General features: G+C 33.3%; 1 protein-coding gene across 5 annotated transcripts in view; it reads left to right on the top strand.

Annotated features, from left to right (window-relative positions):
- Positions 1 to 9,995, top strand: part of SCOT (Succinyl-CoA:3-ketoacid CoA transferase) — a 58,134-nt gene extending 48,139 nt beyond the window's left edge. For all 5 annotated transcript variants that reach the window (XM_085825459.1, XM_035370747.2, XM_035370748.2 and 2 more), the window contains 4 exons: positions 358 to 433; positions 5,303 to 5,479; positions 9,164 to 9,265; positions 9,637 to 9,995. In XM_085825459.1, coding sequence (XP_085681585.1) covers positions 358 to 433; positions 5,303 to 5,479; positions 9,164 to 9,265; positions 9,637 to 9,672 — 391 coding nt within the window. In that variant the 3' untranslated portion in view covers positions 9,673 to 9,995. The remainder of the gene's footprint in view (positions 1 to 357; positions 434 to 5,302; positions 5,480 to 9,163; positions 9,266 to 9,636) is intronic.
- The last annotated feature ends 14,319 nt before the right edge of the window (positions 9,996 to 24,314 follow it).

Here is a 24,314-nt window from a genome sequence, read left to right as displayed (position 1 = left end):
ACTAGGGTACATACATATATAGTTGATTTCATAAAAATTTAATTATAAGTTTATATTTAAAAAAGGAGGCAACCAATTGTTTTAGTGATCTTGGTTTTGGTATTATTATAGGTTCAATTTTGAATAAATTGCTTAAAAGGAAAGGTAGAGAGTAACCGGGTTTTTTTTTTCCCCCCTCACTTTTTTTTTTCTGACACATTGTTTGTAAGGAGAGGGTGAAATTGTATTTCTGCAGGAATGCTAAAACTAATTAAATAATGAATCTGAAATTATATTAAATGAAATACTTATGTGATAAATTGTAAATGGCAAGAAAGTAATGTAAGTATAATTTTGATTATTTCTTTATATTCGTAGGGGTCATATTCAGTTGACTATGCTAGGTGGTATGGAAGTATCAAGATATGGAGATTTATCTAATTGGATGATACCTGTAAGCATAATATTTTAATATGTATTTATTAGGCATTAATTTTTTTCCAGTCATACCTCTAAATATTATGACCCTTTCTGTTATATGCAGTAAAAATAATATCATATGAGCATATGTGAACAACGTGTTAAATTATATCATTGTTGTTAATGTTTATTTAACCATTAAAAAGTTTGAAAATTACATTACATTTAAAATATCAGTTTCAAACTACTTTTCTTATTTATTTACTTATTTTACTCTAGCAGAATATTTATCTTACTGTTACACTAAATATGTCAAGCAGGTGTTTTTTTTTTTTTTTTCTCTTCTTAGCATATCTGTTCATAGATAAACAGAAAGCTAAAACAGAATTTGTATTTTTCTCAGTTTGTAATAGGGGGAAAAAAAAAATCTGGGATAGAGATCAATGATTAAATGCCTACTGAATTTTTATTGAAAATCCAATTTCTGATGAGAATCTGGGTTGTAAAATATGTGTGTATTCAGAATTTCCTGATAATAAAAAATTATATTCAAAGCTTTAAAATTTAATCATTAAAAGTAGCTAGTCTTTCAAAATTAGCATATAGTTCCCAAAATTTATTAAACATTTTTCATGCTGATTATATTAAACTTTGAAGTTAAAGTTTTTGCAAGAACTGTTATAGAGAATCTGCACAATAAACTACAATAGTTGACTTTTTGAAATAAGCCAAATTGCATGTGTGTGTATTTATGTGCATACATATTTTATATTTTTCAGTTTTACCTATTTTCTAACTATTTTTCAGTTTTATAACTTTCAGATCTTCTTATTTTAATTCTAACTCAATACTTCCTCTTTTTTTAATTATTTCAAACTATTTTTACATGTGTTATAGTGCTTGATATTACTTTTTGAAAGCTGTTGTAAGGGATTTAATTTAAATGTAAGTTTAAAACTATTTTTTCTGATAACTGCAAAGTACTGCAACTCAGTTAATTTCAAATAAATCTATGGCATATAACATTAACCAATAACAGAGATTGAGTTATTAAATTCAAATTTCTATTTAGCACCTACAGTGAATGGTGATGATGATGGATATAATAAAAATAAACAACTTAATGCATTTCAATACCCTGTTGTCATTCTAACTACAGAGAAAAGATTCTTAGGCTATAGTTCAACCCCATATTACATTACTTTCTCTGAGGAAAAAAGTACTATCTATGAATTCATCTTTCTGTCAGGCTTATATCATATATGTCAGGCTGGTATCTCTCTCAGTGGTCACACTGAGACCTGCATGTGTTCCATGGAGGAACGACCGGTGGGAGATATTGAGACGAGATCTTTGATCAATATGTTAACCCATATGCCGCTGCTATTGGTCCTGGATTTCTTCTGATGGACGACAATGCGCGACCGCACCAAGTTTGGGTTGCTGAAGAATATCTTGAGGGTAATTGTATGAAACAGATGGAATGGTCAGCTCTGTCCTCAGACCTGAATCTGATAGAGCATCTATGGGACTACCTTGTTGCTTTAGGTCCTCCTCCAAGGTCATTAGATGAGCTAGAACTTGGATTACTCCATGTCTGGTCGTTGCTTCCCATTTCACTGACCGACAATTTAAGGAATATTGCTGCCGCCAGTGTATTGTAGCAAGGGATGGGCACATTCCTTTGTAGCGATCTCAAGAACATCTCAATGTTCGCTTAATTTGAAAGAGTTGGAATTCTTGAAACTAGCGCAACGGAGCTCTTTTAGGCTAGAGGTAAAGAATTCTACTCATAAATAACCAACCCAGTTCGAGCTCGCTCATGTGATGCTGCACTTCTCACTAGTGTTAATAGATGGCGACACGAGCTAGCAACTACCAACGCTTCACCGAAACACGTGTTCACTACACCTGATTAGAACTCATTTTTGTAATGTTACCACCCCAGTTTTTTTTTTTTTTTCCTTTTCTTTTCAAAAAACTGTGACATACTGTTTTTACAAGACTAGATTTCTCTGCCAAGAGTTAAATTTTTTGTTGTAATTCATGTTTATGTTGAACTTTAGAAATATTCTATGTCGCATTCATTAAAGAACTGTTTAGTGAACATATTCTGTAAACTTCTTGTTTCTATGTTGCTTCATTCTCAAATTAGCCACAAAAAACATGCTGTTCCTTAACTTTTGGAGGGCAGTGTATTTGAATGTTTTACAGACTTACATCAGCAAATTCAGAAGAAGTGGTCACAGCAAAAAATTGACTTGGGAATGCAAAGCCTCATATTGGAAAATTCTGAAAAATCTTATACATTACTAAGTCCAAGATCCAAACTCATTGGGATTTCATCAATTCCAGATTTGGGATTTTTCTGGAATATTAGATCGTTGGTTTAAATCTAGTAGGATGGCATGTGGAAATTATAAAATTAAAATATGAAATAATGAAATATTTATGACCTTAAGCGAATCAAAATTTACAAAATAATAAAGGCCCAGTATTTATTTGTTTCTTTATTAAACATTTCTTTCAATGTATGTTGTTTAATTTACATCGTTTTTTTATGTTTCTTGTAAATTCCATAGACAGTTTAATATACATTGTTTTTTATATTTCTTGTTAATTCCATAGACAGACATAATTTCTTATTCATTTGCTACGTTCTATTGTTCAAGTCCTGTAATTGCGATATTGAGAATTCCCACTAAATTGTCAATCAGAATTTTTTCATTCTCAACAATCTCTCTGTCACTTTCTTCACCATCGGTAGTGGTATTTTCTGGATTTAGAACCATACCACAGTTTTTGCCGTCCATTAGTTGATTGATGACTGTGGCATTGTCATCACTATAAAAAACTTCCATTACATCGTCTTCATTAATTACCATTTCTCCACATTTCTTCATAAATCCCAGTAATTGGAAAATTTCGCTTTTTATTTGTCATACATAAAGGCCTTCAAATTCTTTGCTATCATTATAAATCTTAGCTGGTGTCCGCAATATACTGTTGATGATGTACCATAAGATTGGTGACTGAATACATCTTGCTATGCTAAATTTTGTGTTGCTTATATCCTATGCTGATGATGTTAAGCCTAAATTATATTAGTTTAGTTATTTATTATATTTATGACTATTTCCCGCACATGCTTAAGACTTATCTGAGTCTCAAGTAAATAAATTCCCATGTATACTATTTATTTGCAGTCTGGTGCAGCCTTGTGCAAGTCCAAAATTCTGCTGCCAAGCATCTCCCTCAATTCTAAAAATTTTGCCTCCCTGTGGTTTCCCTAAATTCTAAAGATTTTGCAACCCCTTAATTTTGTTACTGTGTGCTCTGAACTCCATAAAAATTTCGCCTCCCCTAAATTCTCCTGCCTTGGGAGGCCGCATTAGCCTCTAGCACCAGCTCTGGGCTTATCTGAATAATAAATCAGTTATTCTCAATTCAAACAGCACTAAATGTAATCTTTTGGCCTATGAGTACCACTTACAATCTATTTTTTGCATATGTAAAGAAATTTCTGTTGTCAACACACTCAAAACTTTGCAGTAGAGTTAGCTGAAATCTGTAATTATCACCAAGGATAATGTGAATATTAAAGGTTACCATGCTCTTTGGTGTTCAATAACCAATATTAAGAGTTGTTTAGACATCACTGCATGAGTTATTTCTCAAGCAGCAGTGTGTTGATAGCCATGTAGTGATGAAACCGGAAAATAATAATGATTTACCAACTTAGCAGTGCTGAAGTGAAATTAAAATTCCGGACTCTCAACATGTTTTATTATGAAGAAATATCAATAAAGCATTTAAAAAAAAAAAAAAGAGAGAATCTGGGCCTAGTGATCTGAAGGTCCAGACTTTAGATCACTCCAGATATTGGATGTCTGGATTTTGTATAATATTTTGTACAGTAGTACAGAAGAGTATTTTGAAAAGAAACAGCGTTGTCTCATTACTTTTTGATCAACTCCTATAATTTAAGAGAGATTTATTATTGATCATGATTTTACACATTATTATGCTATTATTTTGATATTTTCCCATGTGTTTTTATGTTTAACTGTAATACTTACAGTATTCATAGTACATTTTATACCAAAAAATTAATCTCATCATATTGACATTGGTTCTGATAGTTTGGTTTTAAGACACTTGCTATTAATGCTTTTATAAAAAATGTAAATGTACTTTCCATGAAGCATTTTGTACAATATTCATAGTACATATTATACCAAGAAATTAATCTCATAATATTGATACTGGTTCTGATAGTTTGATTTTAAGACAATTGCTATTAATGTTTTTATAAAATGTAAATATATTTCTGTAACCTTTCTTGTGTAAAGCAGTTTTAAAAATCGTGATAAAGAAATATCAAAATTATGAAAGTTGATTTGTAATGTTTTCTTTGTACAACTTGAAAGATCTTGGCTTGCTTATGATTAATAGGACTGTCTTTAATTTGTAGCTATTTTTTCTCTTTTGTCCAGATCACCGTCCTGTTTCATGTATGTGCACATGTTTATATGAACTCTTTTATTAATATTATGAAAAAGGAAAAATATAGTTATAATATGTTTAATTTGAGAAAGTTCACTTATTTGATTTTCATGTGTGAGAATATTATACAATAATTTGTTTGTAATTTGAAAATAAATATATGTATGACTTCTCAGAATATGAGGATTTTTCTTAGAGAACTATATGTGCATACATATTATTGCAAATTTTAAGAAAACCCTCTAAATTAAGATGTTATGAAGTAGTGTAGAGTTTTACCGATATAAAGGCAATTTCAGCTTTCAGATTAGTTTTGTTGCCTCCCCTATTAAGTATTTTGTTGCAAAATATGTGTATATAAATTTTTACTTAGTTAAAGAACTATTATATTTTACAGGGCCAACTAGTCAAAGGTATGGGAGGAGCAATGGATCTTGTTGCTAGTAGATACATGGGAACAAAAGTAGTTGTGACTATGGAACACACTGCAAAAGGAAATGCACCTAAAATTGTAGAATCTTGTTCCTTGCCTATAACAGGGAAAAAGTGTGTAGATATGATTATAACAGAAAAGGTAAATTTTTAGGAATGATTTTAGAATATGTTCTTATTAAAATTGACATTTCTTAAGATACTAACTAAAATGATATAACAAGTTTTAAAAATAAACATATTTTAACTAGTTTAGATTAGTCATCTTTAAAAAAAAATATTTTATACATGCCAGACTCATTCTAGATTGTGGATTAGCCATATGGTAAATTTAGGGTTTCGAAGTTTACAGAAATGTATAAAACTTTAAGAAGAGGTTTAGCCAGATTTTTATTTTTTTGTAGATAATTCCGTAATATTTTTAAAAAATGTGAATTTTCTAACTTGAAATTTTTATTTAAACATTTCTTAGTTTTAAGATTTTTTTTTTTTTTTTGATAATGCAATCTTTTTAGAATATAGCCTGTTGTGTATCCTTAGTAGGCAATCATTTAACAAGACATTGTGTTAAGCTACATGCTACTTTATTATATACAAAAGATATCCTCACTTACACACATATCCTACAACTACCTGCATTCCAGTCTTAGTTCTGGTTTACAAGTATTTCGCATGCTTGCGATGCTTGGTGCACTGCGCCAGCTTTAAATCTGATTATGATTAAACTTTCGATATATCACATCCCTCCCCCTTTATCATAACTGCAGTCCATCTGGGGAAGTCGAACTCTACTGGACCAATGCAAAGGTTGCGGCACAGCAGGTTTCTTTGGTAACCTGATTATTTCAGCAGCAGGTCCAATGGATGGAACATCTGATACAACCTTGGGTTGGGAAGACGACGCAGACTCATTTACCTAGTGGCTATTAACTTTGGATGGTTCTGGAACTCCACTCTTATCAGGCTCTTTGGAAATCACGGGAGCTGGAGGTGGAAGTATGAACCTCTCATCTGTTATAGTTCCTCCATCATGCATCTGATTAATATGTCATCGCCATAGCTGACCATCTACATTTATGGTGTAATGAAGTTGCCCATCCTTGGATTGGACGGTTTCAAATCTTCATCGTCTGTCACCTTGACGATAATTTCTTACTGCCACTTTATCACCAACTCTAAATCCTTGGTCTGAAAATCTGCAGGTTCCTTTTTGAACTCTCTCTTCCGCCCTTCTTTTGAGATCTGGTCTCAATAAATCTATTCTTGTTCGAATTTCCCTCTTCAGCATTAGCATTGCAGGGCTCTGTAGAGAGTTAAATTCGATGCTTTCCTAGATTGCATCAAAAATGTACTCAGTTTTTGTTTCAAAGTTCCCGGATAACTTTGCATGGTTCTTAAGATTGTTTTACTGCAAACACATACCGTTTAGCCTCTCCATTACTAAATGGTTTAAATGGTGCTGTAGTTTGTGTTTGATTCAATTACTCTGTAGAAATATCTTAAACTTGGTCCTGCATAACTGATATTAATATGTTCCATTGGAGAGCTTGGGTACTCCCAATGATGAACTTTTACCTTAGGATCTATTTTATGTTTTGCACATTCAGAACAGTTTTTAACAGTATGTTCGATATCTTTAACAATACCATTCTAAAACACGTAAGATCTAGCAATTGCTTTCATCTTTACAGTCCCTAAGTGTCCGTGGTACAACTCTTTCAAGACATCCTCACGGTATTGTTTTGGAATACAGACATGTTGACCATACATTATACAGTCATCTTGGAGACAATACTCCATCTCCTTTTCTTTTAATTCACCGCCGCTTTGAAGTATTCATAGGAGAGGACTGAGTTCTGCATCAGTTTCAGTTTCTTTAGCCAAATCATTGGCACAGAATATAGCCTGTTGTGTATCCTTAGTAGGCAATCATTTAACAAGACATTGTATTAAGCTACATGCTACTTTATTATATACAAAAGATATCCTCACTTACACACATATCCTACACACACATCACTTACACACACATAGCCAATGAATTGGCCAAATCATTGGCAAAAAAGTTTCAATCTGTTGTAATTGAAAAAATAGTTACATCATCCTGAATAAACAGCTGCTCTGAGTTCGTTGATAATCGTGATAGAAGGTCAGTACAGCACAAAGTCTGTAATCCGGAGCTCAAAGCTACAAACTTTATGTGTTTAATGTATAATGGATGGTATAAGCTAGGCTAAAAAAAGGCATTTCAGTTAATGTTGCAGATTGTGCTGTTCCTTAATCTTCTGATTGGATCCGGCTTATTATTTTTTGCAGACTGTTAGAACAATTTTATAAAAATTAAGCTTAAACTTTCGATTATATCAAAAAGAGTTTCCAATTCTGGAGCTGCCAAAGGATCTACAAAGTGAAAGCATGTTTCGATGTGCATTGAACAAAAAGTGGAATTGCTGCAAAAAATGGGTAAAGGCCTATCCATCTCAAAATTATATGAGAAATATGGCATTGGAAAGTCCACTATATATGACACAAGAAAAAGGAACATTTTAAATTTTTTGTGAAAGCATCTTAAATAACTTACATTGAAAGAAAGGTTTAATAAAGTAAACAAATAAATATTAAGCTTTTTTTTTTTTTTTTTTTTTTTTTTTTTTTTTTTTTTTTTTTGTTGTTGTTGTTGTTGTTGTTGTTGTAAATTTTGATGCCCTTTAGATCATAATTGTTCTTTATTTCATAAAAATTTCTGCATGCCATATTACCTGATTTAAATTGATGATCTATAAACCGGAAAAACCCCTAATCCAGAATCGCTGAAGTCCCAACGAGTCTGGATTTTGGACTTTGTATTATCATGCTTGTTTTCTTTTACGGTAAATAATGTCAAATTGGAATGACTGTAAAGCCAAAGTGTAATGCAAAAGTCTTGTTACTGCCAAAACTGGCATGCTATTCTTTAAACCGAAAATTGCAGCGAGAGGTTTAAGGTCTGTAATTAATGCCAATTTTCTGCCTTTTAAGTAAAAAAAAAAAAAAATTTAGTTCCCCAAATGATTGACAAAGCTTCTTTAGCGGTTTTAGAATATTTTTTCTCAGTTTCAGTCAGTGTCCTAGAAACATATGCAATTGGCCTTTCTGTTCCATCAGGAAGTTTGTGAGAAAGTACTGCACCTAACCCTACTGGTGATGCATCAGTTGCCAATGTTAAGGGCAATTTTGGATCATAATGCATCAAAACTTTTTGTGAACACTATTTGTTTGTAATGCTTAGAAAAGCCTCCTGACAATCTTTCGTCCAGACACATTTTGAGTTTTTCTTAGTTAATTGGTATAAGGGATTTGCAATTGTCACTAATTTAGGGCAAAAATTGTCATAAAATTAACCAATCCCAAAAAACTGAATTTCCTGCTCACTTCTGGGTCTCGGGAAATTATTTGCAAATCCTCATCGCCCAGATGTTGTGTATCCTTAGTAGGTAATTATTTCACAAGAAACGGTATTAAACTGCATGCTACTTTATTACATACAAAAGATATCATCCTCTCTTACACATGTATCCTGTAACTCCCCTCATTCCGGTTTTAGTTCTGGTTTACAAGTACTTCGCGTGCTTGCGATGCGTGGCACTTTGCCATTATGATTAAGTTCTATAAAAGAAACAATAAAAGTCCAATTATGATTAAGTTCTCGATACACCACATAGCCATTATGTAAACAAATACCATAATGATCTCTTACTGTTTCATTGTGATCTTGTGAAGTGTGCCTTATTTCTGATTTCAATCTGCTTAAAAATCATTGTATTTATTCTGATTATTCTATTTTTAGGGCGTATTTGATGTAGATAAAGAAAATGGATTAACTTTAGTTGAAATTGCTGATGGAATAACTGTGGAAGACATTATATCTACAACTGCTTGCCAGTTTGAGGTAAAAATAAAAATTTTTAATTATACTTATTAATTTTAAAATTAAAAATTAGAACACATGTATTGGATTTAGTTTGAATACACAAGACAGTAATTTCAGTCAGCTTCATCATGCAAAAATTTGCATAAAACTAATTATTTGGCTGATATTAAATTAAGAAGTAAGATATTAATTTTAAATTGTCTTTAAATGTATCTATAAATTTGAAAACTTGTTATATGAATATATATCTTATTTAATGAATAGAATTATTGTGATGTATGAATAATTTACCTATAAACGTTTAATTTTCAAGGAAGGATTTGTGGTAGTATGCTGGTGTAGTAAAATAATATAAATCCATTTTGATTTGGGAAAATTATATTTTTCAGATATCTCCTGGTTTAAAACCTATGGGACAAATTTAAAATAAAGAAAGAGATAACAGCCGCATGATGGAACTGATATCATAATCCAGTCTTTTTATAATATTCTGTACATTAAATGTGTGAAGAGGTGCATTTTTAATAATGCATATTTTTAGAATGTGTGTGATGCATGTAAATACCTTTGTTGCCATAAAATATATTTTTCTGTTCTGAAGTCAAAACCCAGTAATAAATGTGAATCTAAGTTTAAAAAAAAGGTGCAAAAATGTTTTTTTGTATATTTTTATAATTCAGAGATGACCAGATGTGTATAACACGTTTTGTGTAAAATTGAAAAATATTAAATTATAATTTTATCTATATTTTTTATTGTCTGTGTACTGCATTTTTCTAGATTTCAGTTTTTAATGAGTTTATGAATTTATCAGTTTTCTATTTCAATGATAATTTTTCAAATCAAATCAAAAGGTGAAATTATTGCCATCATAAATGCATGCTTATTTATGTTAGAATAAAAAATCTTGTTTTTAGAAATTTTTATTATTCTTGGATTCTGAAATACATCAATACAGAACAAACTAGGAAAGTAAATTAAGGCCTTCTATTAAACGCTTCCCTTACAAATTTTTTTGAAAAAAATTGCAAAAAATCATCACATTTTTTATTTTATTATTAAATACAACAAAACAAAACAAATCAAAATATGTAGGTTTTAAGTTGAATTTTTAATTTTTTGAAGGTGTAAAAGCATTTATTTTTAATATTAGTTTACTATCCCGAGTTATCTCGGGCAAACGAAAAAAAGTTAAATATTAATCTTTGTATGATAGTTTTTGAAACAAGGGACAGCACAGAGTGGTACCTGACGTTCTACACTTGTATCTGGTCTCTTTTCTTACTGCCTTATCGCTGGAATCTCTTTCACGGGAGCACAGAGTACACTGTCTTGTTGGATTTGATTTTTTTTTTCCCCCAACCCATAATCACTATCTGAAAAATCATCGCTTTTGCTATCTTCCATCATCGCCATTATTTTATTTTTTTCCAACACATGCATCTTTCTTTATACATTACTCATCCACAAGCCAACATATACTATACAATAGAGAAACACGCGACCAGTCCATCCAAAAGAACCGTGCAACCAACAAAATTTGGCAAACTGCCAATCAAAGCTAAATATTTCCTTTCATTTCCTCCAGACCGAGTAAAACCGTGATAAAAGAAATCGTACTAACAAATTCTGCTTCGCCCGAGTTTTCTCGGGATAATAATTAACTGCAATATATACGAACCCAAGATAACTCGGGATAATCAGGGAAGCGGTTAAGACATACAGGCAACTGTAATTTTTTATTTAAGGTATTTTTAAAGCAAAAGTTAAATACGTGTTATTTATGATTGAATACTGAATGGGAAAAAAATCCAGTTTGTTTTACTAAAGCATGTAATTTTATGAAGCAGTTTTTTAAGCGAAAAATAATTATTCAAATAAACATTTTATACCTAAATTATTATATTTTGTGCTCAAATTATTGTTACTGTCATCTAACAAAATAAACTTTAGGAGGCTAGGGCATTTTATCTTGCTTAATAAAAACCTACAATTCAGATTTAATAGTTACTGAAATAAAAATTCATTTCTATTGTCTGTAAATAGCCTTGTATAATAAACAATGAATCTATATAGTTTAATGTCCTGTAAAAGATTCAATTAAAATTATAATCTTCATTACTTATAAACAGTTATATGAAAAAAATTGTACTGTGCTTATAAATAACAACACTAAAAGTTTACTTAAATATCATAAAATGAAAATTTTGTTACTCGTCAAATGTTCTTTGTTTACAAACAATTCGCAGTGACATATTATACTGATTTATTAGCATTTTTTATATTAAAATGCATTGATCTGCTGTAATGACAGTAGTGTTAAAAAAACTTTGAAGTATTTTTAGTTAAATTGTGCAAGAAACGTTCTTAGCCTGGTAGATTTTAAATAAAACTCTGATTTAGAGAACTGAAAAATGTTTCTGCTGTTTTTAAAGACTTGGTTTAAGACTTGGTTGTCAATTTGGTTTCAAAATCAATACAGTTTTATTTAAAACATTTGCCAAGATAAGCTTTTTAGTCCAAAGGGGCAATTTGCCCAGAAAAACTATTAATTTCGTTTTGGCATTTTGCATTGAAATGTCGGTTCACTTTTCAAATTGTTGCCACCAAATATTAAAGCCCTGTATTATATTTAAAGAAATTAATAATTAAATAATAAAGAATCTGCATAAATATTTGTATGTTTCTTGCATTGTGATAAAACAACAGTACCTAGAGCCATCAAATTTTGCATAACGTAATTCTCCACCGAATTTGGGCATCTAGGAGCCCTAATTTGGAGTTTGTTTTATTATCTATTTCATACAGTGGTGGCCGTTAAAACTGCAACACCAGGAAGGAATGAATGATCTGACAAACGTCAAAATCACATAAAAGGAAGAAGAGGTTGTTATATGCAAATGATTAGTATTTCAGCACATTTAGATGAGGCAGGAAGGAGAAATGGCATCTGAAGCACTGCATGAAAGAAAAGTTGTATAGTAGTTTTCTCCTTTGGAAAGCACTTTGTAAGATCGGAATTTGCTCAAAATATTGTTTTATATCTCGAATAATAATAAGAAGAAATGCTTACCAGCAACTGTCAGAATTCGATAGAGGCAGGATCGTTGCCTCTCGAGAATGTGGATTATCATTCCGTGATATAACCCATCGCACTGGTCGATTTCATACTATTGTCATGCGAATATGAAATGAATGGGTTACTGAGGGTCATACTGAACAGCATGCAGGATCTCAGTGCCCTCCCATGACTATTGCCTGAGAACATGCACATTAGTCAGACCATTAGTCAGGAAATGGGCATGTTTGCAGCTTGCCCAAGTATCCACTTGTACAGTGCATGGACCATCAGCACGGCGACCATTCCTTTGGCTTTCCTTGACAATACAGCATAGAGACGGCAACTCTGGTGCACCAAACAACAAAGCTGGATACTGAAGGGGCACAATGTTGTCTTTTCAGATGAGTCCTGATTCTGCATGCAGTATTTTGATGACTGTATACGTCTGAAGGCTCTGAGGGGACCGCATGTCGCCTGCTTGCATTCGATATCTGCATAGGGGCCCTACACCTAGTGTATTGATTTGGATAGCCGTTGGTTACACGACACACACATCTGTAATTCGAATCGATGATAATTTGAACGCAGATCAGTACATTTCTGACATCTTATGTCCAGTTGTTGTGCCCAGCTTCGAGGCCTGCCAAATGCCATCTTCCAACAAGATAATGCAAAACCACATGTTCCATGCTCTGTTCTGATCTTCCTCCGATACACAGGGTATCCGATTGCTGCCCTGCATGGTCTCCAGATCTGCCACCTATTGAAAACATCCAGTGATGGGTTGCTGAAGGACCGACCCGCCACCCCTCTCCAGCTTATACAGTTAATGAAGTGTAGCATAAATTTGAAGCAGCATGGAATGTGTTGCCCGTTTCTGTCATCCAAGCCCACTTCAACTCCATACCTAACCAGATAAGTGTTTTACGCATCAGGTGTGGCAGCTGTTTCTATTAATTTCGCATCCTGGTAAACCCCCAAACTGCTTATAAATTTAATCATTTTGTCTTCATGCCATACTGTTTACATATAATATCACTTTGTATTTACTTTCCTTCATGGTGCTGTAATTTTAATGGTCAGCATTGTATTTTATCAGACATTAAAGAATTTTTTATTAACCAACTCAATGATTTCAAAGCGAGGAATTGCAACACTGTACAGGGGAGAAAAAATTTTTTTTTATCTCCACCATGCGAGACTGTGTATCGGAAATTCTAAAGATATGCTGATTTTAAAATTATCTTGCGATATTGCTGCTGAACTGAATTTTATGGTTTAACTGGGAAGAACATGATATTTAATAAATAAATGTAACACGCAAAATGTTAAAAAAAAAGGTTTCTTTGGGTGTAATTTAAAATCTAAAAGCTTTCGGTTTTTTGTTTTTGTTTTTTAATTTTACATTGATGCCCATCCCATTTTCCATTTCAATAATCTGAACGCTTAGAAATATCATTTATGTAATTGACAGATGTGTTGAGAAAAACATAATTGTGACAATAATTGAAATTTAATTTTAAAAAAATTCTTCATACAATTAATTTTAATTAGATAGCTCGGCAACACAAAATTGCATTCAGACCTGCTTGGTCTGTGAGCTAGCTATATGTCATGTTGACTATATGTTTAAATAATTCTAGATAAGTTGTCCTGTAGCCTAGATGTTTGCTGCTCTTGGCATCTTTCTAACCAAAACTAAGGCAGTCATTCCATTGAGCAGTTTTTAAATATGATTTTTCTTTTGAAATGAATTTTAACCTCTGTATTCTTTACCTTCATAAAATGACTATGTGATGACTATAGTCACACTATTTTATTTTTAAATTAGAGCATGTTTTCTCATCTTTATGAGCCATCTCCATTCTTTATGTAATAAGGAATTTTATTCTACAGTTTTAAATATGAGTCCCCCTTCCATTCTGTTATGTTGTATTTGAAGCATTATATTCTCCAGTTTCGTGAAATAATCAGAATGTCTGTATATTCTGTTTTAATCGTAAATTGGTCCTCAACAAAGAAAATAAAAAGTGAAATAATCTCTTAAAAGTTTAAAAACTTTTGACGATTATTTCCCTTTTAAAATTCTTTTTAAAGCAGAAAGTTTAGATAAAATTCTCTATCATCAAAATTTCTAAGTATTAGTTGTTCATACATTTTTTGTCCCTTTTAATCTTAAAAAGCTAAGTTGAAACTAAGAAAATGAAATTAACAGTTTTTAAATGTACACTAATCTGAGTAAAATAAGTTAAAATTACACAGAATGAAATAAGAAATATTAGGACTATTTTACTGAGAATTTCAGGCATAGTGTGATGCTACTTATCTGTCTTTATTGGCTATATTTTTCTCTGCAGTAATCTAAAACTTCTGCTGTGATTTTTAAAATAAGTTAAAATTACACAGAATGAAATAAGAAATATTTGGACTATTTTACTGAGAATTTCAGGCATAGTGTGATGCTACTTATCTGTCTTTATTGGCTATATTTTTCTCTGCAGTAATCTAAAACTTCTGCTGTGATTTTTGTAATCTGTCTTCCTTTCTTTCAAAAAATTGTGACTTCAGTAAATTTACATTTAACTAAGCTGTAGAAAATTTCGCTAGGTTTATCTCATAATGCTGAATATACTAATGATATTTGGTTTTGCAATCTTAATATGTGCCTTTTTAAATTTTAATTTTCAACTACTTGATCAGCTAATTAGTTTTCTTTGCAGTGATAATTTTGACTGATCAATAATAAACAGTTGATTTTAAATTGTGTACTATTAGATATTGAAATTAATAATTATGATCATGATGGGTACCTAGATGTTGACAATAAGTCAGAAATTTCTTATTTTGATTTTATTATTCATTTATTAATTTTAGAGGATTAAAAATTTCAATTCTCCATTTTCTAAATTGCATTTTTACAAGTAGTTCAAAATAACTATGTTCAAATATGTGTAGTTCAAATATGAATATAGAAATAACAGTCTTCATTTATAACAAATTCACTTCATATCCTTGTGACCGTACATTTGTTTTATTAAACTGTCACAGCAATCTCTCATATAAACTGTACATTTTATAACCTTCAGTAAATTCTCTGAATGAATCAACTTTATTTCTATATTATTTATTGATTTATTAAACTAACAAATTATTAATTAAAACAAGTTGGTTATAAAATCAATTCAAACTGCTGGCATTTTTTTGGGGGGATAACTAGCATTTTGTTTACAGTTTATGTTTGCTCAAACTATATTATAACTGGGAGCAAATCTTTTGATTTTTATACAGTGGATATCATTGCAATTATAGACTGTCAAAAATTTTTTTAGTATTTAAACAACTTGTAATTTGCATTTTCTCTTGTTTCTGTGGAATAAAAAATAACATACTCTAAAACTCAAACACATTCCTTGGAATAAGTAAAAAAATGATTTGGTTCCAACTGAAATCTTTAATCTGATTAACTAAAATTTACTTGTATTGCAGCATTATGTAAGATTATATATGAATTAATTTTGATATAATGCATTTTGTGTTCATATATATTATCAATAGTTACTATTTTTAGGACAGAAAGTGGAAGTACCCAAATTAAAATGTATAATAAAAGGGACTATTGCCAGTTAAAATCAGGAGTTTGCTTTGCATATTTTTATCTTACATGTACTTGAAACAGCATATTTTAGTTTTATTCATGTGACTCGTATGTTTCTTGTAAAAATGTATGTTGGTTTGTTTATTCGTTCTATTGATACAGTCAAAAGTCGTTAATTCGGAAACCCATAATCCGGACCTCAAAGCTACACACTTTCTGCGTTGACGCATGCGCATAGGCGTTTACGTGTGCGCGTAATGTTGGCAGTGGTGATAAAAGGCAAAGCATATTTTGCTTCCCTTAAATAAAGCTAGGACTAATCTAAATAAAATTCATGCTCTATTCCGTAAATTAAAATAAAAGAGCTAACACTGTAGCCTTTACGTTTAAAATCATTTGATTGAAAGCAAACTAGCATTATGCTAACTGATAATAACACAAGAGAACAAGAACATTCGCTGATACCGGCGTACATATATATAATACTCGGCCAACCCGCCGATCTTGACGTCATCGGCCAATCAGCGGCAACCATGTTAGCTTACCGCCGATCGACCTCCGATCAAAATTTGCATGCAGAAAACTAAAGCCAACAAACGGCCCTCTTTTCCTCATGCAAAGACAAAAACAAAACTTACACAGAAGTTCATAGTTCAATTCTATTATACGAAAACACTTATTGTCTTTAAACACTGAAAACATCTAAACAAAACTTTCTTAAATTAATAGCAGTGGCTGCTTTTGTAAATAAGTTGGCAGTATTTAATTTACTGGTGATAAATTCAAGGTCAAACACTCCATCATTTACTAGTCTTCTAACAAAGTGATATTTTACGTCTATGTGCTTAGTTCGGCGATTTTCTATTGGCGATCTAGAAAAATCAATGGCAGACTTGTTATCACAAAATAGTTTACACTCTCTTAAATTAAACTTTAAAATTTCATCTTGTAAGACATTTTTCGTCCACATTAATTCCTTCGCTGCTTCAGATAAGGTGATATACTCCGCTTCCATGGTTGATAAACTTATACACTTTTGTTTAACAGTTTTCCAGATTACCGGTACTTCATCTAAATATAATATAAATCCTCCCATGGACACGCGGTCATCTCTATTACTTGCATAATCAGCATCTGAATAACAATATAAATTTAGATGTTTAATCTTCGATAAGTTTAACTTATATAATTTAGTACTATTGAGATAACCAAGAAATTTCAACAATGCTTCCCAATACCTAATTCCAGGATTCTCTTGAAATTGTGATAAGATATTCACTGCATATATAATATCAGGCCTTGTCCTGTTATCTACAAAAACTAAACATCCTAACAGATTTCTAAAGGGTAATGTATGCATTTCCGCAATTTCTGCACTTGTAGATGGACAATCTAATTTTGTAAGAATAGTGCCTTTAGCTATGGGAAGTGAAGTTATTGGTATCTGGAAATGTTTTAAATTTTTCAAAAATTTCTTCGATATATTTTTGCTGATGTATAAAAACCCCATTCTCATTCTCTAAGAATTCAATTCCAAGTAACGTTGTAGTTTTGCCTAATACTTTAAGATCAAAAAACTTACTCGGCTGTGAAATTACTTTATCTACACTATATTGATCTTTACTAAAAATCACAATATCATCTACATATAACAAGAGAATTACATTTGAACTCTTATAAACACAATTACACCATTGTATTTTCTTAAAATGTAGATTTTCTAAAGTACTTTCAAATTCACAAAACCATTCACGGCCGCTTTGATGTAGACCGTAAATGGCCTTGTGTAATAAACATACTTTATTTTCCTCTTCGATAAGTCCCTCTGGTTGGGTCATATATAGCGGGTGATCAAAAAGTCAGTATAAATTTGAAATCGTAATAAATCACGGAATAATGTAGATGGAGAGGTAAAAATTGACACACATACTTAGAATGACATGGGGTTTTATTAGAATAAAAAAAAAAAAAATGGTTCGGTATGGGTTGGATGTACCACATCTACTGTTATCGGGCCTTTTTTCTTCGAGGAAATGCGTGATTCTGGTTTTGTAACTGCTACTGTGACGGGTGAGAGGTACGCCGATATGTTACAGAATGGCATCGGGCTGGGGACGATGCCATTCTGTAACATAACACCTGCTGGAACGTACGATTTTTATGCAGGATGGCGCTCCACCCCATATTGCTAGACGCGTGGAAGATCTCTTGCGCGTGTCGTTTGGTGATGATCGTGTGCTCAGCCGCCACTTTCGTCATGCTTGGCCTCCTAGGTCCCAGACCTCAGTCCGTGCGATTATTGGCTTTGGGGTTACCTGAAGTCGCAAGTGTATCGTGATCGACCGACATCTCTAGGGATGCTGAAAGACAACATCCGACCCCAATGCCTCACCATAACTCCGGACATGCTTTACAGTGCTGTTCACAACATTATTCATCGACTACAGCTATTGTTGAGGAATGATGGTGAACATATTGAGCATTTCCTGTAAAGAACATCATCTTTGCTTTGTTTTAATTTGTTATGCTAATTTGCTTTTCTGATCAGATTATTGCTTTTCTAATTAATTATTGCTTTTCTAATAAAACCCCATGTTATTCTAAGTATGTGTGCCAATTTTTACCTCTCTATCTACATTATTCCGTGATTTATTAAGTTTTCAAATTTATACTGACTTTTTAATCACCCGGTATTTTCTCATTTAGGTTTGCATATAAATATGCGTTCTTTACATCTAACTGACAATTAGTCCATCCATATAAACATACCAGGATAGTGAAAAATATTCTTATGATTGAAAAATTTACTACAGGACTGTAAACGTCATCAAAATCTTCACCTCTTTTCTGCCTGAATCCTTGTGCTACTAAACGTGCTTTGTATCTAACCACTTGATTCTTTTCATTTCTTTTTAGCGTATAGACCTATTTGTTTCCTATCATAGTTTTATTTTCTGGCTTTTCGACTAATTCCCAAACCTTTCTTTTCTTCATTGTGTCAATTTCTTCTTTCATTGCCTTATCCCATTCTTCGGCATTTACTGATTTTCGTGCTTCTTTAAAGTTTTGTGGGATAACAATTTCTACGGAATTTGCCTCTTCAGACACGGAGCTAGTCTCCTGTTCTACAAAATTAACTTTCCCCGCGTATTCGTTTTTTCCACTAAAATCAAACTTATTTTTTTCAAATTTAATATTTCTTGCCTCACAATACTTTTCAATATCATTATAAGATCTAAAACGGGTGTCTGTTCCCTCTACATAATAATATATGTTTGTACGTGTTCCATCTGGCCTTTTAACTGCTTTTAACTGCTTTGCCAGTTTAAGTCTGATACTTCTTTCGGAGTAGATTTGTCTTCTGACAACTTTATTTCTTCTTCAAAAGTTTCCTGTTCTACATCTGATTCTGCTAATAGCTCAGATTCCTCTAGTCTCTTAAATTTAGGTTTTGATTTCTGTTCCAGGATGCCATTTGCTGCATACAGTTTGTCATCGAACTTCACATTACAGGTTTCTATTAATCTGCGTTCTTCTGGCAGCCATATCCTATAACCCCTAGTTTCCTTCGCATATCCTACCATGATTCCTTCTTTGCACCTCATTTGTAATTTATTTCTAATCTGTTTTGGCACGCCAACATAGGCTTTACAACCAAATATTTTAAAATAAACAACACGAAACAGCCAAGAACTTCTGCCCACCATTCTTTTTTTCCATTTTACCATCATTAAGCATAGCTTTAACTGCGTCTAATGCCGTTCGGTTAAAACGTTCACACACACCGTTCTCTTCTGGGGTATACGCGTTTGTGCGTTCAACACTAATTCCATTTTCGGCTAAGTACCCTTCGAATTGTCTGTTACAGAATTCCCCACCGTTATCGATGCGTATGCTTATTAATTTTCTATTCGTCAGTCTTTCCATTTGCCTATGATAATTCTTAAAGTTGTAGAACGATTCATTTTTATTTTTCATACAATACACTGTTACTAATCTACTATAGTCATCTACAATAGCAAGGAAATATTTACTCCCACCCTTAGATGGAACTGGTAGTGGACTACAAACGTCTAAATAAACCAACTGCAATGGTTTATCCGATCTCTTTGGAACAGTTTTAAAAGTTATTCTACTAGATTTAGCAATAATGCACGATTCACACCTCTCTATTGGTTTTTCAATTTCTGGTAACCCTTTCACGATTTGGTTCTTACTAGTTTTCTTAATATAATCAAAATTTACGTGGCTAAATCTCCGATGCCATAGCATTGCATCGTCTACTTTATTTAACTTTCCAATTTCTGCACCGTAACCAACTTCCCTTTTATTTGTTGCATATCTAAATGGTTTTACGTGATAAAGTCCGTCATATCGTTTAGCATAGCGTAATCTATCCCAATTATTAAAGTATATCCACATCTTCCCTTTAAAATCACAAAATGAGCACCTGCCTTTTCTAACCTTGCTCCCGATAAATTTCTCCTTAGATTTGGATTATATAACACATTATCTAACTCAATCCAATTCATTCGATTGCCTACTTTTACTGCAAATTTGACGGTACCCTTTCCTAGTACTTTACTTTCACAATTTCCTACAGCTAAAGACATACGTATATCATTTATTTCTTCAAAATTTGTCATTAAATTTTTATTATTACAGAAATGAGTTGTAGCTGTAGTATCTACGACCCAATTAAATTTATCTGCGTTAACCTCCTTTATCTGTAGTTGTTACATAATTTTCTACTAACATTAATTCTTTATCTTTAAACTGTCCATTTTTATCGTCTATTTTAAACTTCTGATTTTTACTTACATTTTCTTTACATTGAGCGATTAAGTGCCCAAATTTATGACATCTGAAATAAGGTCCTATTCTCATGTTCCCCATCTTTTTCTTAGATTTAGTTTTATTTTCAACTCTATCTTTCCCCGCGTTTAAACTAATAGTATTAAACACGCTTACCTTGCTGTCTTCTAAATCGGCGTTTACCTGGCGAAGTCGGCTTTCTTCCCTTACCAGTTCTTCAGCAATTCTTTCCAGCGTAAAATCTTCGTCCTTCCACCTATAGATCAATTGTACAATGCCGAAGTATTCCGGGGGTAATCTCCTTATTGCCTGAAATCCTTTAAAAAGATCTGCCAAGTTGTGACCAGCTTCAGCCAACTTCTTTGCAGTCATTTTTATCCTTGCGATGAATAATCCTATTTCTTCATTTGGCGTATATCTAATACTAAAAAATTCATCCAGTAACTGAATTGTCCTTGCTCTTGTTTTGAGTTCGAATTGCTTCTGCAGAACTTCCCACGCTTCTTTACCACTTGAACATTCATGTATCAGCGGCCTGAACTCAGTTTTAATTCCGTAATATAATGTAGTGAAGGCTCTGTTCTCTCTCAGTGTAAACTCCTGCTTTTCACGCCTTGTTGCACTTTTATCTAATTCTTCTTCTTTGTCTTCTCTGAAGCTCCAACAATTTCTATCCAGTAACAGCATTTTCATGTCGACTTTCCATCGATCCCAGTTGTCATGGTTTAACAGCTCAAAACCTTCAGGTAGAATGACATCTTCAATTCAGTGTGAGCACAACGACTTGAACAAACTTCTAAGACTGGTCAGCTTCTTTTCGTGGATAACGGCCCTCTTCACCTACATTCCTTCAATCCTGAGTTGAACTGGATGACCGATTAGCTGTTGGCGCTGGGCCCATAACCCTGTTGGCAGTGGTGATAAAAGGCAAAGCATATTTTGCTTCCCTTAAATAAAGCTAGGACTAATCTAAATAAAATTCATGCTTTATTCCGTAAATTAAAATAAAAGAGCTAACACTGTAGCCTTTACATTTAAAATCATTTGATTGAAAGCAAACTAGCATTATGCTAACTGATAATAACACAAGAGAACAAGAACATTCGCTGATACCGGCGTACATATATATAATACTCGGCCAACCCGCCGATCTTGACGTCATCGGCCAATCAGCGGCAACCATGTTAGCTTACCGCCGATCGACCTCCAATTAAAATTTGCATGTGGAAAACTAAAGCCAACACGTAAGACCTTTACGGCTGCGAATATGCGTGTGCGCGTGCGCATAAAACGTTTACGCATGCGCGTTTAATGTATAACGGACGGTATAAGCTAAGCTAAAATTATCTAAATCAGTTAATGTTGCAGACTGCGTTGTTCCTTAATCTTCGAATTGCATCCGGCTTATTATTTTTTGCAGACTGTTAGAGCAATTTTATAAAAGTAAGCTTGAACTTTCGATTATATCAAATAGAATTTCCGATATATATTTGCTGATATGTAAAGGATCTAAAGCGAAAATATGTTTCGAAATCCGAAATCTGTTTATCAGATTCACGCTGCTCGGCGGGGGGAACGCCGCGGCGCGCAATGAAGTGGAAGTTGTGTGTGTGTATTTAATTATGGCAAAGCACACAAGGGCTATCTGCTTAAGGGAAGGGATGCCTTTGTGGAGGACTTTCTAAGGGAAACTGGCTCGTATACATGTTACACATGGGGAAAACCACGAAAGCACCCATGCAGCCAGCCCGTTCGCGGGATTCGAACATCAGACCGAACTACCAGTGTTCAGCGACTTTACCGCTCCGCCGCTGGTGGGCCGAATTGGAAGTTGATCTGTCAGCACTATCGTTATCTTCAGGGAAGATGTTTTTATTTTATTTGGCTTATAATTCCTTACTAAATGTAGTATTTCATCTCGATGTACTCCGTCTTTGATATGATTTAAAACAAGTTCCTCGTCATTATAATTCGCTTCCGATAGTGAAGAAAGTGGCAGAGATGATTGAAAACGAAAAAATTTCGATTGACAAATTAGTCGGTATTCTCGACACAGCAATTATAGGACTTGAACAGCGGAACTTTGTAACTAAACAAGAAATTATGTCTGTTTAATAGAATTAAAGAGAAAGTATTATCACATGAAACGAAGCAACTTAAACAACTTACATTGAAAGAAATGTTTAATAAAGTAAACAAATAAATATTAAGCTTTTTCTTTTTGTAAATTTTGATACCCTTTAGATCATAATTGTTCTTTATTTCATAAATTACGGTTTCATATTTTTAATTTTGTAATTTCTGCATGCCATCTTACTAGATTTAAACTGATGATTGATAATCCGGAATCGCCGAAGTCCCTACGAGTCCAGATTAACGACTTTTGACTGTATAATCCAATCAGCATTTAAGTGGTTTTTTTTTTTTTTTTTTTTTTTTTTTTTTTTTTTCAAAATATTTAGGTGACCAAATGTTTCAAATGTATTATTACGAAATGTACAGGCACAGTAAGATGGCCTCCTCGCAAAGCAGTTTTAGGGTTGCCATAAAATGCAAAGGAGGGCAGGGTTGCCACATTTGGCAGGAAATCGTCCGTTTTGGTGACAAAATTTGCGATATACCATGGACAGTTGGAGAACCTTCTGGCACAAATTCTTACCGGTTTAGCCCAGAATGTTCCCGAGCACAAGCCGAAAGCTATATAAACCCTGCTGGTCAGCAGTCATTTAGTGTGTGTGCCTGGCATAGAGTGCGAGAGAGTCAGTATCGAGTGGTTGCTTCATCGAGAGGGCGAGTGAGTGTGCCTCGTCTAGTCAGTATCGAGTCGGTGTCTCTTCAGGCGAGTCAATCCCTGCGGAGTCGATCGAGTTGACAGCCGGGCATCGAGTGCCGAGTGGGTCGTCGAGTGCACCAAAGGAGTCTCTTAGTGTATCGCGGTTAGTGCATCGTCGAGAGAGCGTGTTGAGCTGTAGCGTGGAGAGTCTCGAGAGTATGTGGAGTTGCGAGAACGACCAAGGAGAGTCGAAAGCTGTACTCTGGTGCTTTGCGGTGAAGCTGTCTCCACCGTGATAGCCTGATAACCTGAAGGCTGTGTCGATGATTGTGTCAGCTTGTTTATAGTAGTTCTTCGACGACTGTAACGCGATTTTGGAGCTGTCCTGATTAATATTGGTAAATAAAGTGTGTTTCGATACTTCATGAACTAGTGTCGTCGTTATTCACTCCAAATCCACATGAACCCCGTACAAACGTGAAGGAAGAAAATAACGTAACAACTGGTGTCAGAAGAAGAGAAAACCGCAACAACTGGTGTCAGGAGGGGAGTTGAAAGCCGGACTGAAGGAGATGAAAGGAACCACTGGAAGGAGCTACACACCCAACGAGAAGAATGAAATGTCGGCCAAGAAAAGGTGCGTAAAGGGGAGTTTACAGAAGAAACTAGAGCCATAAAAGACGATGTGGAAATGAGAGAAGTGGCTTCTGAAGAATCAAAGGATGAAGAAATGAAGAAAGTAGCTAATAAACTGTCTTAGGAAGATCAAGAAATGAAAGATGAAACAACTAATGGGATTAAAGATAAAGAACGAAAACATAAA

The sequence above is a fragment of the Stegodyphus dumicola genome, chromosome 10 (genome assembly GCF_044657685.1).
Source record: "Stegodyphus dumicola isolate Sdum_Otavi_A_Nest chromosome 10, ASM4465768v1".
Lineage (NCBI taxonomy): Eukaryota > Metazoa > Arthropoda > Arachnida > Araneae > Eresidae > Stegodyphus > Stegodyphus dumicola.
This window is presented reverse-complemented; position numbering and strand designations above follow the sequence as displayed.